Genomic DNA, 21,538 nt, shown 5'->3' on the forward strand with positions numbered 1-21,538 from the left:
TTAATAAAAATATTAATTTATTAAAAAAAAGAGCAAACCCAAACGTTTGAAGAGTAGCGAGCGTGTTTAAATGTGAGGCTGAACTGATGTTGATGGCGGTGTGATGAAGTCCAGAGACAGACACAGAGACTCTTGTGTGATAAAATACCATCTTGACTGTGGTTTTGAGAGTTTATTTTACATATTGAGAGAGAAACGGGGGTCACCGGGAGGATGGAGGGTTTAGAAGTAGTTGACGACCCTGCGGATGGACTGGATGTTGGGATTCTGCGCCTGCCACTCGTTATGACTGCAGTAATTACCTCGCTCCACGATGTACATGCGGCCGCGGAAGTTCGGCTCTTCATACATCACCCACCTGAAGATCAGACCACACACCACAGACATAAATGTCAAATATGTGACCCTGGAGCACAAAACCAGTCATAACAGTCAATTTTTGGAAATTGAGATTTATACATAATCTGAAGCTGAATAAATGAGTTCGTTAGGATCTGACAATATTTGTCTGAGATGCAACTATTAGAAAATCTGGAATCTGAGGGAGCAAAAAAATCTAAATATTGAGAAAATCTCCTTTAAAGTTGTTCAAATGAAGTTCTTAGCAATGCATATTACTAATCAATAATGAAGTTTTGATATATTTACGGTAGGAAATGTACTAAATATCTTCATGGAACATGATCTTAATATCCTAATGATTTTTGTCATAAAAGAGAAATGTATAATTTTGATCCATACAATGTATTGTTGGCTATTGCTACAAATATACCTGTGCTACTCATGACTGCTTTTGTGCTGCAGGGATACAAATTAGACGAAAAAAAAAAATGTCTTGGCAATCAACTGAAATATAATTAATTACTAACATTACAATAAACAAATAAATAAATACAACTAAAAATCTAAGCTTAATAGAAATATCACGGAACTAAGAAATCACATGAATTAACAAATATATAACTGAAATAAAGCTGATTCAAAATCAAATAAAATGATCAAATGTGAATATTAATGAAAACTTAAGTTAAAGCACTAAGATGACTAAAAATAAAAAATAAAGCTAAATAGTAATATTTAAAAATAAAATTAAAAGAGAAAAGCATATAATATTAACTAAACATCTAAGCTAAATATAAATATCAAAAGAAACTAATAAAAATGGGAAAAATATTAACTAATACAAAAAAATGATCATTGAAATAAAGCTGAAACAAAAAATAAAATAAAATTATAAAATATGAATATTAAGGAAAACTTGGAACTTCAAAAAATTGTAAAAATAAAATTACTAAAAATAAAATTAAATAGAAATATATAGAAAATCAAAAGACAAAAGCATATAACAACAAACTAAAAATAAAAAATGAAAATAGAAATACAGCTGAAATAAAATATGAATATTAGATGAAAAACAAACTCCAACAACAATTAGAAATGTTGCTTTGGCAACTAACTGAAATAAAAATGTAAGCTCTAAAATAATAATAAAAAAGTAAATAGAAATAATACAACAGACTAATAGAGATGACAATGACAAAATAATAAACTAAAACTAAGACAAATGTTGGTAATTTAAATAAAGTAATAAAGTAATATAGTAAAGAATGGATATTAGATGAATAAATTAAACTTCAAAAACTTTAAATGAAATACGTAATTTAAAAAACTGACAATATTATTAAAACTTAAATTAAAATGAAAACTAAAAAAATGATTAAGCTAAATATTAATATACTATAATAGTAAACAAATAACAATGGTGTTCATCACTAACTCTTTTTTCTAGAAGAAATGCTGCACTTTATGCTATTTCTAACTTGTATAAGATTGTGGTCCATTTTTATGGTAACATTTGTACTTTTATGAGCGCATCTGTCACTAAAGTGATCATAAATGTTGAGAAACTGGAGCCCCTGCAGCATCTGAGCATGCATCTGTGATCTCATTACTCTGAACTCTGAACAGAAGGAGTGTGGAGGAGGAATATGGCATGCATGGAGAGAACGTCTCGTTAGTGCATGGGTTAATCAGACTCACGCTCCGTCTCCGAACACTCGCACTGAGTTGATGCAGTTGGTGTTGAATCCGCGGCTCTGAAGGAAGGGACAGTCGTCACACAGATCCATGCACTGCCCCGTGTAGTTACAGCCCTCGAACAGCTGCATGCGGTACTGCTCGCCGTGCTGAAGGAAAACAGAAGAGAGATCATGACCTCGAGATGCTTCTCGTGTCATCCTGCCGTGTTTGCTGCACTGAAGCCCTTGATAGTGTGTTAGACGTCAGGTGCAGATTTCACTACAAATATTTCAAATATTTCTAAAGTATGAAGTACAGGATACAATATTGAATGATAAAGGCCTACCACATCCCAATCTAAAAAAAAATTAAAAATAAAATTGATCAAATAAAATTACTTTTTGCCAACATCGACATTTTTGATAAGTTTAGCTTACTTTTACTTACTTACTTTTGTCATTTAGCAGACGCTTTTGTCCAAAGCGACTTACAAATAAGAAAAAGTAACTTTTTAATATTAAAAAATTACTAAATATTAAAAAATTAGAATATTAGCTAAGAACTAAAATTAAAATTGAAGAAAATGAATAATAATACTAAAATGACAAACTTTAAATTAAATTTAAATTAAAATTCTTAAAAATAGACAAGATCAAAAAAAAATATATATATAAAAACCCACAACAAAATTAGTAACTAAAACTTTAAATGAAATTAAAATGAAAATAGAAAATTTAAAAATAAATACTAGGCTAATTGAAAATATTTACAAAAATATATGATACCCTAAAATAACCCTGCTACTTAATTTTCATAGTGATAAATGTAACGAGGTCATGTGACAGTGTTTATCATTGATTGTAGGCTATGTATTTAAAAATAGTACAAAGGTTTTAAAAATTTAAATAGTATATAAATCTATGTTTTAATGCATGGCCTCATAAATGTGTCACAAAATTATTAATTGTGATTAATCGCATCCCAAATAAAGGTTTTTGTGTACATAATATATGTATGTGTACTGTGTATATTTATTATGTATAAAGACACATACAGTATATATTTAGAAAATATATTACATATAAATATATTACATATAAATATATATAAACATAACATATTTCCCTCAAATATATACATGTGTGTGCATTTCTCTCTCTCTCTCTCTCTATATATATATATATATATACATACACACAATAAATAAACACAAAAACGTTCATTTTGGATGCGATTAATCTCAATGAATCCTTGCCTAGCACTAAAAAAAAAAAAGAAGATTATTAGAAAATGTTTTACAAGAAAATACAATTTCAGCTTTTCTACTTCAACATGTTGTTTAATTTAAAGTGTTAGCCTAGTTACTCTGTAAATCTGAGTGAAATGTGATATTGATGTTGAATCTAAACACATCTATGTGTGATCTTAAGCACATTCTGATCTCTGAACAGTAATTCTATAATAATAGAGTGAGTGTAGAGTATTAATATGGCATGCATGGAGTCTCTCACATTTACATTCAGTCATTTAGCAGATGCTTTTATCCAAAGCGACTTACAAACAGTGTTGGGCAAGTTACTCAAAGAATGTCATATGTTACTCCTTTCAAAAGTAATATTGTTACTTTACTTATTACTTTCTGGCAACAGTAATTAGTTGCACTACTAGTTACTGCAAAAAGTAATTTATTACAGTAACTAAGTTACTAGTAATTAGTTACTGTCCAACACTGATTACAAATGAGGACAATAGAAGCAATCAAACCCAACAAAAGAGCAACAACGTGCAAGTGCTGTGACAAGCCTCAGTTAGTCCAATGCATTGCACATAGCAAGGTTATACACACACACACACATTTGTTTTTAAGACAAACAAGCAGTTATAAAGTGAATAGAGCTGCTAGAGTGTGAGGGTCAAATGAAGAAGGCAGGTGTGTTCTCACCATCCTGATTGGTTTGCAGGAGCCCATGTGGTCGTTGTGTGCGTTCCAGCGCTGGAACTCGGGGTACTCTCCGCGCTCGAGGATGAACTGCTGGCCCTTGAAGTCCGGATGATCGAAGCAGATCCAGGCGGCGCTCTCCACGCGGATAGAGTTCACCCGGTTCATGAAGCCGCGGTCCTGGAAGTTATCGCAGTCTCCATAGACCTCCAGTCTCCGGCCGGTGAAGCAGCGGCCCTCGTAAAACACGATCTGAGGAGCAGAGGCCAAACCATCAGCTGCGAGACAGCGTTTCTTATGAAGCCCTTTCAGCCCAAAAATAATGTGTTACGTCCCAGGTCTAGGGTCTGAGCTTTACACCAGACTGCTTGTGTTCTCTCTTTATTATTATTTATAAATATATTATTTTTACTAGTCAAGGTTAATGGCAATAAAGTCTGTACACTTTTTGGCCCATGTTTTCAACTCTTCTGGCACTTATGCATTTCATTCTTTATAATAGTTTGAATACTTTATGCATGCACGAATGTGTTTGTGTTTGAGCTCACCGAGAAATTCCAGACAATTATGCAAATAAAATAAATAAAATAATCAGCACACAAATGGGCTTCAGGCTTGGGCCAAGGACTAAATAATAAACAAAAAACAGAATCTACCTTTTTCCTGAAAAAGCTTACTATGCTACAAAAAAACAACAACAAACAAACTCTGAAGAATGTCAAACTGTGTCGAATACAAAAGATGACAGAAACTCTCCAAGCCCAGGTTATTACTGTTAACTTAAACTAAAATCATTAAAAACATTACATAAACATTTAATTCAATTGATAAAAATCCCACGGCAACATTTCTTTTTCATTACATTTGAATTAAAGTACCAGCGTAAACTAAAACTAAAACTAAATCAAATAAACATAAAAAATACTACAACTTTAAGTACCAACATAAACTAAACCAAAATAAATAAAGACTAATGCAAAACTGGATATATTAAAAAATACTAAAACTTCATATTTACAGTTTGACATTGTAATTTTAGTTTATGTAAAAATGATGACAAGCTGAGATTTATTGTTAACTAAAGCATTACTTAAAATAAGATAAACATTAACTGAAATAAAGAGAATAAAAAAATTATTATAAAAATTCAGAAAAACTCAAACTAATAAATAAATATTAATAAAAACTATATAGACTTTAAAAAACAATAAAAGTGACAAAAACAGAATAAAACCTTAACTAATATTAACATGAAAACAGAAAATATAAAAATGAAATCTAATTTAAAATACTGATGTCAAAGTGTAAGTGATGTAAAAACAAGAGTAATTAACTAAAACCATTAAGAATTCTTTAATTAATGGAAAACATTTTTTGTTTGTTTTTTTATTCAGCTAGTTGCCAAGGCAACATTTCCTAGTGTAAATTGACATTAAAATAAATAAAAACTAAATAAATAAACTAATACTAATAAATAAAAATGAGTGAAAACTACTGTATATAAAGCTTTTAAAAGCAACAAAAACTAATAAAAATTACAACAATTTAGGTTAAAAAAAAAAAAAATATATATATATATATATATATATATATACACACACATATATATATATATATATATATAAATAAAATCTAAATATGAACAAAATGTATAATAGTCTCTCAATGACAGGCATGAAGGGGTCTAAAGGAGGTCAGAGGTCAGGGTTTGATGGATTCTGTTGACCAATCACACGCTTACCTTTCCAGAGTACTGCGACATCTCCACTGGATTGTGTCCAAACTCTCCAAAGTGTGCGAGGGAAAAGTTGGACGGGTCAATATATACGGGCGACTGGATCTCGCGAGATCCACGGCACAATGAAGAGCTTTCGGCTTCTGCTGACGCCACGCTTTCCTCGTCCTGCTGATTCTGGGCTTTGAGCGCAATAGATTCTGCTTCGCTGGACTTTGTCTCATTCTGACCGAGGAGCACATTATTCCTCTGCTTTCACATCCCAGAGCTTGGATCTGAACGGATTCACAAATCAATCACATTTCACAGTCCTTCATATATATATTGTTTTCCATTTCAGTTTTAGTTAAGGAAATATATAACTGAAATGTATTTACATTCATTTTATTAGTTTAATGTCAACAATAGTGTGTGTAATTATATTTATATATTCTTTTGTATTTTAATTTTAGTAAATTAGTAGTTTTTTGTAACTTTTTGCTAGCTTTAGTTGTTAAAAAATACATTTTATTTAGTGATTTATATTCTATTTTTGTTTATTAGTTTTATTCCAGTTGTAGTGAAAGAAATCACCTGAAACTAAATGAAAATGCAGTATTTAATTTGAATGTTTGATTTAATAGTAATCAAGTACGTTTTGTTCGTTATAGTTAATGTTTCAATTTAGGTTTTATATATATATATATATATATATTGTTTTTATTCATTTTATTTAAATTGTAGTTGCAGATATTCAAGGAAATCAACTGAAAGTGAACAAAAATGAGAAAAGTTGAAGCTGAAATGAGTTTAAAACATTTGAAGCATTTTATTTGATTAATTGAACAATAATAACCCTGAACTCAGTCGGACATACAGACTATAAAAAGAGCTTTAATGTTCTTCCAGTAAACAACAGAGAAACCACCATCTGTGATCATTTATAATCAGATCATCCTGTCTGGTCTTTATCAGCATCAGAATATTCATCTTGAGCGTTTATGAATCAGAGGATATTAAACCTTCTGCTTAATTCACTGTAAATACAGAAATATTTTTAGCATCTTATAAAACTGATCTTGTTTGTTTGATCAAACAGGGTGAATGTTTTTAGAGCAACACAAACCATCAAACATCTCAAAACATCCCAGAATTCATCAGATCCACTGATACTTACTGATGTTTGTGCCGATTTCCCTCCAGAATGATGTCACTTCCTGCAGGGATTTTATGAACGACTGACAGCATGGATTAAAACAATATTCACAAGAACACACGTTTAGTCTGAAATATTAAGATCGAAAATAAAGAAAGATTTTAAATGGATTTCTAAATAAAAGTTAATATTTGAATTTCTTCAGAGGCTTAATGGAGATTAATGAGTTTATAGAACAAGTCAAAAGCATGAGTTTTTTATATGATATTAAAGTTTTATTAATATATTAAATTAGCTTTTATTTTAATATTTTTCATTTGTATTTGAATCTTAAATTTTAATGTTTTTTTTTGTAATTTTGTTGTGTTTTTATTATCATGTTTTAAATGTCTTTGTAGTTTTTAATAACTTTTCAATTTTAGTTTGAATTTAAGAAATCAACTTAAACTAAATGAAACAGAAATGTTGCAGCTGAAAATGTTTTTTTTAGTTAATATTCTAAACTATTTTTTTACTTTTGTTTTCTATCTGAATTTTGTTTTCCTTTAGTTTTATTAACATTGTTGTGGTTTTATTAACATTATTTCAGTTTTAGTTTCATAAATTCAAGGAAATCAACTTTAAATGAAAATGAGATGTTGTACATTTGACCTCATTAAAATGCCACGACTAAAGCTAAATTTATACATAATTATATAAATGATACATTAAGCAGATTTTATATCCATCTATCTCTATAAATCTATATCTTATACATTATTTAAATTAAGCATGACAAATGTATATACATTATTTTTGGCATCAAAAAATATTAATGATTAAGAAAAAAAATTAACCTAGAAGTATTTTCTGATTAGGAACACATCTTTGTCAGTGTATGCGTGTAATTAGTTCATATTTCTATAAATCACAGCAAGCGACTCGAGTGATAGTGAAACCAAATGCTGCGTTTAATGATTACAATCAAAAAAGTCCAACAACATTCACAACTGAATGAATGCTGCCAACTTTATTGGCCATAATTACCGTTTAAGAAACACGATATACAAATTCCAGAGGGTTTGGGGAACAGAGAGGAGGATGAGAGGTAGAGAAGAGCGAAACGCAAACGTAAGGCTGGAGAGAGTGTGTGTGTGTGTGTGTGTGTGTGTGTGTGTGTTATTCAGACAGATTCTGTCTCACAAAGGAATAAATAAAAGAAAAATAAATCACAAATAAAAAATGAAATCAAATGAAGTATAAAAAGGTTAAAAAGAAAAAGCCGACATGTCTATATGCAGGAAACAGGCAGTTAGCCACTTCAAGTAGAGGGATTGGTTTCCCAGTGTCCAGTGCTGCAGGAGGGGCTGGAAACAGACTTTTCTAGCAAACATCTCAAGATAAATGTCTTGAACCCTGTTCAAATCCGTTAAACCTAGAACTAGACCAGAAAACACAAGCCAAGCCCAAACTCCAGCCTCAAACAAACAAACAAACAAACATGCTTGCTAGAAAAGTTTGTGCTGGTTCTCCGGTGGGCGGGGCAGACTGTGGGAGAGGGGGCGGGGCCAGGGCAGGGAGGGCGGGGTTATCTACATCATTGAGCAGGGTGTCCGGCCCTGAGGAGCGCCGCCGTCAATCTTCTCCGCCTCCAGGATTATCCTCTTAAACACCTCCACAGCCGTCTGCGAACAAACACAGAAACATCACGAAAATATCATGATCGGGACCCATTCATCACTTTATCTTCCAGTGATGCCATTTCAGCTAAAAAAAAATTAAATAACATTAAAAATATTAATAATAATAATAATAATAATAATAAATCACTACATGAAATAAAAATGTTAACTGGTATCAAATATTTTTTTAAAAATAATAATAAATTAATTTGAATACATTTTAATATATAATATATATATATATATAAAAAAAAAAAAAAAAAATTAAGTCTTTAATTTATGTAGTATATGTTTGTATGAATATATTTATTAATTTTATTTACAAACTCTTTATTTTGTTAAACAAAACTAAAAACATCGTCCCTTAAAACACAACTGAAATATTACATGCAAGATATTAATTAAAGGTGTAAATATTTCTTCTGTCAAATTCTCTTCACCAAAGTGTCATTATTTTAATGCAAAAACTATACATTTTGTTACATTACATTTTACCATTGACAACAAGCCACAAATTTGTATTATGCACAAGAAATTAATTTATAATGCACTGGGCATCGTAAACTGATTCATCATCAAATCATAATTTTGCAATGAATTTTCATTGTCATAGTGATGCATTAATCATTAATATTATATTATTACACAAAAGTATGCAGTTTTAAATGACCCAGCTCTGGATTATTTGCTAAAAAAAAAAAAAAAAAAAAAACAATGCGTTACATTAAATAAAATGAAGTATAAAAATATATATTTTATTTTAGCTAGTTGCCAAGAAATTAATTCTCATTTTCATTTAGTTAATCTTGATGTACTAAAATAACTAAACGGTAAGGGATTAGTTAAAACTATATAGACTTAAAAAAAAAATTAAATTAAATGAAAGAAATTAAATTATAAAAACTCATTCAAAACATAAATAAAAACTATAATAGTATCTCAGTGATTTGTATATTAGTGCTGTCAAACGATTAATAAAAGTTTGTGATTACATAATGTGTGTTCTGTGTATATTTATTATGTATATATAAATACACACACACACAGTATATACAAATATTTACATGTATATACACATTTATATATTTATATGTAAATATATAAACATGACATTTTTCTTAAATATATGCATGTGTGTGTATTTATATATACAGTACACACACATATATTATGCAAACAAAAACTTTTACTTTGGATTAAATGCGATTAATCATTTGACAGCACTAATAACAGTGTCTCTACCAAATATTAAAAAAAATAAAATGAACAATGAAATCAGGCATCAGTATTAGTGTAAGTGATGAAAAATGAAAGTTTTGGTATTGCCCTTTTTCTGTGAAAAAATGGTATCAGATCATCCCTAATAATAATAATAATAATAATAATAATAATAATAATAATAATAATGCTGCACTGTAACTCAGACGGTAGGATTCAGCAGAGAATGAATGCAATCAGTTGCAGCTCTTCATCAACACGTCTAAATAAAGCTGATTCTCCTGCGAGCCGCCAGACGTCCATCAGGACAAAACCAGAGAAAACCAGCATCACACCAGCAGAGATCTGTCTGCTGACGGAGCTACAAACAGCTTCAGAGTCTGGAAGAACATCTCGAGATGAGAGAGACTGATTATTATACGAGTACTGAACGTCTGCTGGATCAGACGTCATCGACAGAAGAATCATCAACATCTGCAGAGAGAGACAGAAAACACTAGAGGAAGAGGAAGGAGTGCGACAGGAAACGCATCATCACCTGATTCTCTTTGGCGGAGGACTCCATGAACGCTGCGTTCCAGGATTCTGCCAAAGCTTTGCCCTCTTCACAGCTGATAACACTGAGAAACACCAAATATACTCATACACCAACAAATCTGATAATCTGACCTTTACATCAACTAGAAACATAACATACAAAACAATGCTAATGATGCATTCAAACTATAACTTCAACTTGACTGAACTAATGATGTGACTCGACTGCGTTTATATACCCATCAATGATTTATCAGTCAGATTGTGTTCATATTCAGATTATTATTGAGTGTAAACGCTTGAGTCTATATTAATAATTAAAGATATTAATGCACGCACAGAAATGCTCGTTTACAACATCTGATTTATTATGACAGTCAGAGCACTGGTGGGGTTTTTATTTTCATTTTTATATTCTCAGTTTTCCTTTTAACTGTAATTTTTACATTTTTGTTGTGTGCATTTGTCATTTTTATTAGTTTATATTACTATTCAGGTTTATTTTTTTCAAGTTAGTTTCGAAGGCAACTCAAACTTTTTCATTTTAATTTGTTTTGTTTCAGCTTTATTTCAATTAGCAAAAATGTTTTTGATAGTTTTAGTTTTAAAGATAAAACCTCGATTAAGAAGAGTTTTCAGATAAAAAAAAAAAAACTGGTATTCTACCATTAATCATATATTATTATATATTTTAATATTTTATCAAGATTTTATTAATATTAGCTTTTATTTTTACATAAATTTTTTTTAGCTTCCATTTTAATTTTAGTTTAATTTTTAGTAACTTATGTGCTTTTATCATTATTATTAGTTTTAAATATTACTATTGGGGTTTTCATTTATTTTTATTTCAGTTTTAGTTTTCATTAATGAGATGTGATTATGAATGAACGATGGACAAGTAAGAGTTAAATCTGAATCCTGACAGAGACAGAATCGATACACTGCAGACGACACACACACAGTCTCTGCATGTCGATGTGTGTGTGTGTGTGTGTGTGTGTGAGAGAGAGAGAGTGTGTGAGTGTGTGCGTGTGTAAGAGAGAGAGTGTGTGTGTGTGAGAGAGAGTGTGAGTGAGTGTGTGTGAGAGAGAGTGTGAGTGAGTGTGTGTGAGAGAGAGTGTGAGTGAGTGTGTGTGAGAGAGAGTGCGTGTGTGTGTGTCCGTTAGGATTCAGTCCAGGAATAACTGAACTCATCCCAGAGGCTCGTGTCTCATTCTGAAGGAAACACTAGTGAGGGATGATGACGGTGTTTACACTCCACCGCCTCAGATCCAGCACTGTTACATCACTTCCTGTTTATTCCCAATCAGTCAGCTACTGTTTGAAATATTCATCCTGAGCAAGAGGTTTAATGCTTCATCACAGCAACTAACTAATATCATGAAGAAGATAAAGTCATCAGTCTATGATTTACACAAAACACTGAGAAAAAAAATCATCAAGAAATATATATATATATCTGGCGTCACGTACCGTTCCATGTGAAGGTCTTTCTTATTGCCCACCAGCATTATGGGTACTCTAGGAAAAGAGGGCATTAGGACTGATATTACTGATGAACATTTATAACACATACAGACATGAACTCAGTTTAATAAATATAAGCATCATTTATTCATCATTACAGTCAAAACAGCACATTTATATTCTTAATGCATGTTCCTGGTCTTATGCATTTTTTCTAGTTAAATATCATGTTTTCTTTAGAAATTGATTACATTGTGGAAGTAAAATTGTTTAACTGTAATATGCAACTAGCCTGAATTATCAAAACAATTACAGTCAATAATAGAAAAACTGAACTCTGCAAATTAAAAAAAATATTTGTTGTTAAATATTACTTTGGGGAAAAATAACTTTGCAAATGCTAAATTTAATAAAATAAATATTTTTGTTTGAGAAAAAAACTAAACTTTGCAAATGCTAAATAAAAACATACATATATTTTTGTATTTAGAAATTATCTTTGCAAAAGCTAAATTAAACAAATATATATAAAGAAATATATAATAAAAATAAAATTAAACATTTCGTTTAAAAAACCATGAACTTTGCAAGAGCTAAATAAAAACGAATAATTAAAAAAACAAAAACAATTTAAAAAAAAATAAAAAGCAAACTTTGCAAATGCTAAATTATATACTTACTGTACTTTTCCCACCATATCCAACAATTTTTCATGGATAACTTTTACTACTTCAAAACTGCAAAAAACAGGGAGAGACAGATCAGAAAACTATCAGATCATTTTAACTAAAGTTACTTAAAAATGAGAATAAAACAAGCAAAGATGATTAATCCGAGGATAAAATCACTGTAAACATCTCGTGGCTTATTGCATCATTCATAAAGCAATAAAAGACCTTCACTATCTTCACCAGAAATCACGACTAACAGTCCCTTAATGTCCAGAACATCAAATCTGAATAACTCTGTGAGCGAGCTGAGATCCTCTAGAAATAAGACGTCACGTCTCAAACTAATGAGAATTCAATCAGATGCAATGTTTTATTCATAACCCATCTCCTGACAGTCATCGGCAGCAGATTCATCTTCACATCCAGAACCAGCCTCAAAGCCGACTGCGCTTCGAAGAGAAAACCTGAGAAATGATCAGCATCAGCATCTCTTACCTTTTATTTGACGTGACTGAATACACCAGAATGTAGCCGTTGATATCTATGGAGTAAGTCTGTGGGAAAATCGAGTATTCGTCCTGAAAGAAGAATTCAAAACACTTCAGAGATCAAATCAAAATTCCATTCTAAGAATTCATGACATGATGCTTTTACAAGAACATGTGTTATTTTTCTATTACTAATAAACTATTATATTTATTCATATTTTGAATTAGGTTTTACATTTTCAGTTTCCATTTTAAATTTTAGTTTAAATTTTCATAATTTTATTATGTTTTTAAAATCATTTTTATTTAGCTTTCATTTATTCTTATTTCAGATTCATTCATTTTAGTACATCAAATTAATCTTGTCTTATTTTGGTAAAATTTACAGTTTTTTAAAGTTTAAGTTTGTCATCTAATATTTATTAGTGCCGTCAAACGATTAATCGCATACAAAATAAAAGTTTTTGTTTGCATAATATGCGTGTATGTGTGTGTTGTGTATATTTACTATGTATGTGTAATATATATATATATATATATATATATATATATATATATATATATATATATATATATATATATATATATATATACACACACACACACATACATACACAGTATGTATTTATATATACATTATAAATATACACAGCACACACACTTACAATTATGTAAAGAAAACCTTTTATTTTGGATGCGATTAATCGTTTGAGAGCACTAATATTTATATTTCATTTCAGCTATATTTCAATAAACTAAAGTATTTTTTCCCAGACGTGTTTCTCACCTGTCCTGCGGTGTCGACCAGCTGCAGGTGATACTCCTGACCGTTCACTGTGATCATTTTCGTAAATGCTGAAAAAAGAAATATTATTCTAATGTAAATCAGCTGTTTTCTGTGTGAATGTGTTAAACTGTAATGTATTTCTGTGATCTGCAGCTGTATTTTCAGCATCATTACTCCAGTCTTCAGTGTCACATGATCTTCAGAAATCATAATAATATACTGATTTACTGCTCAACAAACATTTCTGATTATTATCAATGTTGAACACAGTTGTGCTGCTCAATATTTTTGTTAAAACCATCATACATTTTTTGTCAAAAAGAAAGGGATTGGCCAAGAGTTCATGATGTAAATAGTGAAATAATGTCTGAATTCTGGATGGTATTAAACTGTTTGGAATGGATTAAATCATGAAAACGTCTCATAGTGAGTCTCTCTGAACATTCAGCAAAAGACTAACACAAAACTTATTTTCAGTTTTAATTTGACTGAAGTCACAAACACTGAAGTTTCCTTCAGCAAATAAAAATCTAGTTATTTAATTGCAAAAAATGTTTTTGCAATTAAAACACTTAGGAGTTGATGTTTTTCAGAACTTTATCACCAAACAGAACAGAACAGAGGAGGTGGAGTCATTGCAGTGGAAGCTACACCCACTGTGCACAAGCCCCGCCCCTATGAGTCGACTCAGTCTGTTCCAGCTGCGTTATGACCCGCCCCTTTAAGAACATCCCATCATAAGCTAATGATAAAACAACGTCTGCTCTATTTAAACAGCTGCTCAAAGCCGCAGTGACCTCGACAGCAGAATCAGTTCATCTGGAGCTTCACTGCGTCTGTGATCAGCAGCAAAAGAGCTGATGCTGCATCCAAACACACACAGTTACATCATCCTGACAGCAGACAGAATCAAGAGAACCAGGGCTTACCTTCACAATTACACACACGTGCAGGAAAACACACTCAGATTATTAGCAAACGCACACACACACACACACACACACACGCCTGACCCAATAAAGGTACATCAGTCTGTCCAAATCAACCACAACAAACATCATCATCTGGTTTTGTGATTAATTGCATGCCCAACTTTTAAATATTTCTATATAATATAATGAAATATAATATATAATAGTGCATACTGTTGTTGTTTTTGTTAGTGTCTGCCTTATTTGTTTATACCAAAATAAAAATTAAAAATAGCACAGTGGATTTACAGAAATAAATAAATAAAATAGAAATCTAATAATAATAATAATAATAATAATAATAATAATAATAATAACAACTAATTCAAAAACACTACCACTACTACTATTAATAAAACTAAAAGACTTTTCTGCTAATAGTGATTTTACGCTGAATTTTTTTAAGTTCAAAAATTCTGATTCCATTTAATTCTGTTTTCTTAACAAATGCATGATTCATGTAGTACTTGTGAGGAAGCATCACATTATTGATCTTAACTATATTAAATCACAGCATTTACTACAACAAAACTCTGCTATGGACATTCAACTTAAGCTACACGTCAGGTTATAAACGAACAACTCGTCAGCAATGATTTCAATCTGTGATAATGTTACACATATTGAATAAGATATGACGGGCAGTTCAGTGAGTCAGATGATGAGAAACCCAATGATTCAGTGAGTCACAATCACAGAACTGATCCATAATTGACGAATCAGACTACACTAGTCACAAGCACAGTACAAATGCATGTCATCTATCACTTCACAGATCAAACTTCAATTCTCAACCCTACATTATTATGATTATGATTCATTTTGCAGTAGGATGTGATCTGATTCACTTACTGTTTTCAATCGTGGGGTCGTAGGAGTCGACGAACTGGCCTTCCACAAACTGTATTGTCAAGGAGGATTTCCCTGAAACACAGAAACACAGTCAGAAAATTAGCATCATTCCTTCAGATCACGAGAGAACCAGCATGAACTTACATCATGATCACAGAATACATGCACATGCATGTTAGAATCATGCTACAGAGGGATGCAACAATCATCAATAACACCAAATTAAACTCATTTCACAACTAAATAGTGTAATTTATCAAGAAACTGCCACAATGCCCCAAAAAAGCTCCAGTTTTTAATGCAAAGCTTTATGTGTCTGATTTTCATTCTTGTACTGGATTTACTGAAGCATGTGAATGTCTGCTGATGAAACATCTCCATTCAGAAGAGCGTTTGTGATGAAGCTGCTATAGTGGTAGTAACGCAGGACACACACACACAGAATCGAGTGTGTGGGCAGATTCGCCCTGCAGCCTGTTGCTATAACAACGGCCAGTTCCTCTGCATCCAGTGTTTGTAAATGTGATCTCTCATTCACAGGGAAAAGCCCACAGGAAAGGAAGGACAGACTCACGTTTGATCAAACCGGCCGACGGATTATGAACAGAACATCCAAACACCATTCTTCAATTAGAACAAACAAACAAAAACACTAAATCCATCATGAATAAACTGGATTGGGAAACGCAGACATCACTAAAGTCTTTTTTATACAAGTCCAGCCAGGCTTTTTATATGGCTTTTATAAGACCCTCCAACAATTTAAATTGCCAGTTACATTTAAATCAGGAATAAAATGTAACAATTGTAGCAACTCTGTCTCATGAGCTCTAATGATACATTCAAAAATAAACTAAACACTCACATTCAAACGTAACAAGCTGACAAAAAAAGGTGATTGGCTCTTTAAACTGTTAGACGGGGCTACAGCCACATTAAAGATGTTAGGATTTCTCCTACTGACAATATTTATGATATCTATATCAGCCAGACATGTTATTACGATTAAACGATCACAATCTGACTCGATTCTTGGAGTCACAATCAGATTCCAAAATCATTCTTGAGCTACATTGTTTTTTTTTATTAATTAATGAGTATACCGACTTGAATATCACATTTATTTGTGCATTTTTATTAAATTACTTATACAAGTAGTTTAAAATAATTACAAGAAAATAATAAATCAAAACAACTGTATGTTAAGAATTATAACCAAATAAATATAGCTTCAAAACAGAGAAATATAAATAAAGGGGAAGCAAAAAACACAATCAATAAACAGAAAGTGTATGTTTAGTATGGGAACGTTTCCAGACAAGTATAGTGATAAATTCATCTTTTTTTCTGAGCATTACTTATTATTGTTTACCAAACAAGACAGTAAATACAAACATTTTACAAAATTAAACTTAGAAAAGGGATTAAATTTATATACAACCCTATAAAAGATTTTTTTAAATGTACTTCTGATAAAAAAAATTAAAAATAATAATTTCAGTCCATCTTACAAACATCTTACACCTTCATAGTTAAAAAATGTATAGAATTAGAACAATTTTTTTTTTTTAATTACACACGCATTACAACTATGAGAACGATACGGAGGAACAATATCATTGGAATCACTTTCAAAACTATTTATTTCTAGCTGATGAACGATAAAAACACAGACAGCCAATCAGAATCCACCAGACTTTAAAATGTAAAAATGTATTAGTAAATGTTGAAACTAATGAACAATACTACAGCATTTCTCAACTTCAGTTAATGTTAGAAATGGACTTAAAAGTGAAGTGTTATCATTTCATATAAACATGATGTTTTTTCTAAATCTCAAACTCCACGAGGCATCAGTGATTTAGCCTTTAGAGGTCGCCCTCGTAAACTATCGGTACGGATTTTACCGATAACTCACTGTTCTAGCAATAGTTAGTTATCGGTGCCGATAAATCGGTCGACCTCTAATATTTATAATTGGGCCGTGTATTATAATGTCTCTGGAAGACGGAGAGAAGAGGATGAAAGCTTGATAAAGTAAGCGATTAATGACGTCAACCAAAAAAGAAAACCATTTAAGAAATGAAGCAAGTTGAAAAAAACAAATGACAAAAATGTATGTTTCCATTAGAACAACATCACTGATAAATCCTTCACAATCAGACCAGGAATATGAATAAAAGGCAACATCTATGGCATTGCTACATTTGAGTTCATTCCAAGTGTTTCTCGATCGTAAAGCCATTAGAGATCCGCAGCAGCCCTGCCTTCCCTCCGTTTTAATGGAAGCGCATCGGATTTCAAGCATCCTTCCTCATCAGCTCTATAAATAGAGCTTGAAACAAGAGCAAACGCATCAGGAACATATAGTTCCCATCGGCCGCACGTGACCCCACAAACAAAGCCCAGATGTGGGCGGTCGGTGACCGGTGGAGTGGACACGCAGAGATCCTCCTACACTGAGCGCTGACGTCTGAAACGAGCAGAAATACTGTACATTTCCATCATCAGACGGGTTTAATGACTTCATACTCCATTGATTTTGGAAATCAGAGAGTTTATGGATGGTTTGAGACTCCATAGAAGCACTGAGTGCATCATTAGAAACTCAAAGACCTTCATTAGTATAGATAGTGAAGGTTACTGCATTGACATTTATTTAGCCGTGAGCCAGAAATGTGCTCAACCAGAGGTCCAAACATACATCACGTTATCTGAGGTTAAAGTTCACATGCATCTGCCATTTTGAGGCCTGAAATGACCTTATAAGAGTGGACAGCTATTAAATCAAACATGTATTTTAATGCACGCTTTTACTAAATATGTTCAATACCGGTCAGATTCTACACAAGACATTTTTTAGACAAAAATCGAATGTTTTGGCAAATCAGACAAAAAAAAAAAAAAAAAAAAAAAAAAAAAAAAAAGTTGAATTGTTTGTAGTATAAACATCTAACAAAAAATGAAATACAACACATTGAAATATGAAATACAATTTGTAAAAACCCAATCATATACTTTTATAGTTTTTATGAATATTTCAAATGAGTTTTTACTGTTTTTGTATTTTAATTTTAGGTAAAGTTTTAGTAATTTTGTGTAGTTTTGTCATTTTAGTAGCTTTTGTTTTTATGGTGTCTATATAGTTTTTTTATTCATTTTTAGTTATTTTAGTACATCAAGTTCAATTAAAATGAAAACGTTTTTATTTTATTTCTGTTTACATTTAAGTTTTTTTATGAAATGGTTTTACATTTTTATTTGAGTTAACCATAATAACCCTGATGCACCTACATTTAGGTGACTGAAAATATTAGTCCAAAACAGCATAAAAAATGTTTAAAAAAAAAAATACATAAATACACTGGTTTAATAAAATACATTTTGGTTCTAAAGCGCCAAAGTCACTGACTAAAAAGTGACATTAAATTAGCGCTTCTCTGACCAAAGTTGAAATATGTAAGATTTGTTTGGCTGAAATATTGACATGTGAGGTCAATTGCTCAAATATATATATATATTACACAAATTTTATAACAAAACCTTCTTTATGTCTCTGCTTTCGACAACATGCATCTTTAATTTCTGCTGCTGCAAAACAAAACTCTGAGCAAACAGACTGGATTTCACTGTGACTGGAGGATGAAACTGAGTGCAGTGTGTACACAGAATCCATGCTAAATGTTTGGTCAGGATTGAGTGAACCGAACGGTCCCCAAAGGCTGGTCTCCACTCATGTGTGTCCTGATGTGATGTTGGCATGTTCTCTCAAGCGTCACACACATCAGCAAACGTGTGTTCTGTGTAAACGCTTTACCGCAGACAGAAGAAATCTGCTCTAAATGACAAAATACAAGCCGCCAGATCAGGATCCAGCTCCAGTGGGCTGATGGGAACGATAAGAGTTTGACATTCAGAGTCACTCATTGTGCAGATCCAGAAGAAACCATCACATTTCATCCGGCAAACTGTTAATGAAACCATGAAAGTCAAACACCAAAAAGCCTCCTAAACTCATTCTAGACTCCTAAAGTTTTCACTGAAAACCTTCCCCTCCAATTCAGATCTCAAACCTGATTCTTCTCCATTTCACACATTCAGTTCAGATTCTATAATCGAGAGCATACGCAACACCAAACTGCTCGTTAGTTAATCTGAACACCATACAAATGAGATTTGAGAGCTGTGGAGAAGAATTGTATATTTACAGACATGAGCGTGAGTAAATAATGATATTTCGATTCGTGGATGAATTATTCCTCTAATATGCGCAATGAAAACATTAAATATCAATACAGAACTAATTCAACACAACACTCGTGTTTGAGATCAGATCTGTGTCTTATCCAATAATTTATTATAAATAAGCTTTTAACCAATTTTATTTTTTATTGCTGATAACTTAGAATAGATAATATGCAGTATATGTTATAGATGTTGATATATATATGTTGAGATGTAGACACACAAACAGATTTGAACACTATTTACATAAAAATATATTTTCTTATTTTTTAAAAAGCAATATTTATTAATATTTACTGTTAATTGGAAATGAAATAAGGTAGCAGGTTATTATCTGATGATTACAATTAAAAATACAGCAAGTAAACCAGAAACAATATTATTTAGCTATTTAAAAAAATAATTTATAAAATACATCAACCAGTGCAACACTTACAGTATGTAGATAAGCTTAACAAAACAGAATAAAAACTATATATTTTTTCTAAATACAATATTATACCAGTCTAATATACCCTAAATAGTATATAGATAGTATACCAATATAAACCGGGTCTTTCTACATGAAAATATACCGCATAGCTGCCTTTAAAATGTTAAGTTGAGGGTCCCTCACACGAGGATGCTCATATTTGGGGCCTGTGGCATTTAACAGATTAAAAACCTCAGAGAAACAACACGAAGCTCCTCTAAATGAATACAGGCGTTTGTGAGATGCTGACATATGTATAGAAGATATGAACAGACACAGAATAAAAATGCATGAAACAATGCATGCATACAGACAGAATAAGCACTGTGACACTGGACTGAGGCCTGCACGCATCTGCAGAGCAGCATTCTCATCCTAAAGACAAGTTTGGGAAGATGCATGAGGATGCAGGGTGTGTTTTAGGATCTTATGTGTCACAAAGCATGCATACTTCAGCTCGTGCTTAAATGCATGCGCTAACGTGCATGCGGGAAATATCAAAAGCTGATGCAAAAGATGCATAAAACGCACTTACCGACGGATCTGTAGCCCAGGACGGCGATCTTTCGCGATTTCGGCTGCGGCATCTTTATTTATTCCCTACCACATCAATATCCACATGTAAGAGGCGCTTCTGGTCTGGAACGAACGAAATCACATGGATTTGATCCGGTATTGCGTTTCAACGTCGTGAAGATTGAAGGGGGGAGGTATTAAATCCGTTCCGCTGAACGAAGCGAATATTTTTGATAGATTACGAGGAAAGTCTCAGACTCTGCGTCACTGCCCACCGCAAACCTGCGTTAATTATGCAAGAATAAGCGCGCCGGATTGGCTGAGCTCGGCATGAGAGGCGGGACGCGTTGCTGTTATTCGCACAGCGATTGGCTGAGCGGGACGCAGCGGTTCTAGAAGTGCGAATGTGATTGGATGACTGCGGTTGTCAATCATGAGACGCCGGATTAAACACATTCACATGCGCTTGATAGTTTTTAGGCTTTAAAAGTGTCTTTCGAAGGACATTATGTGCCACTGATGGTGCATCATCAACTCAAATTTGAAAGATAAGTATCAGTTTTTAAAATCTTTTAAACCATAATTTCACAATGAAAAAAAGCAATATTTTTCACTTTAAGTTAACATGAAAAACCGATAGTTTATTAAGAAATTAAGAGGTGTTGCTGTATTTTTGTCTTTCTTTAATCAAGATTAAAAATAATAATAATAATAATAATACAATTCTTTGGTTGTTCTTGACGTGTGTGGAATAAAAAGCCTAAATATCAGTCTCTGCTGCCCTCTTCTGGGGACACACACACACACACACACTATTTATTT

The 21,538-nt window shown here is 31.9% G+C and overlaps 2 protein-coding genes across 2 annotated transcripts; both read right to left on the reverse strand.

Moving 5' to 3' along the window:
- Positions 1-222: 222 nt before the first annotated feature.
- On the reverse strand, positions 223-5,720 carry LOC306864694 (gamma-crystallin N-B; the record flags this gene model as incomplete). Its single annotated transcript, XM_079408856.1, has 4 exons — positions 223-358; positions 2,041-2,186; positions 3,962-4,210; positions 5,700-5,720. The coding sequence occupies 4 exons, from the start codon at positions 5,718-5,720 to the stop codon at positions 223-225; spliced, it is 552 nt and encodes a 183-aa protein (XP_079264982.1).
- A 758-nt stretch (positions 5,721-6,478) lies between these two features.
- Positions 6,479-21,015, reverse strand: LOC306864950 (GTP-binding protein Rheb). The gene is made up of 8 exons (XM_079409264.1): positions 20,736-21,015; positions 15,484-15,555; positions 13,661-13,728; positions 12,881-12,963; positions 12,395-12,451; positions 11,721-11,768; positions 10,246-10,327; positions 6,479-8,492 (listed from the first exon to the last, which is right to left on the reverse strand). The coding sequence occupies exons 1-8, from the start codon at positions 20,785-20,787 to the stop codon at positions 8,400-8,402; spliced, it is 555 nt and encodes a 184-aa protein (XP_079265390.1). The 5' UTR covers positions 20,788-21,015; the 3' UTR covers positions 6,479-8,399.
- Positions 21,016-21,538: the final 523 nt, after the last annotated feature.

This window comes from Barbus barbus, assembly GCF_936440315.1.
Source record: "Barbus barbus genome assembly, chromosome: 46".
NCBI classification, from domain to species: domain Eukaryota; kingdom Metazoa; phylum Chordata; class Actinopteri; order Cypriniformes; family Cyprinidae; genus Barbus; species Barbus barbus.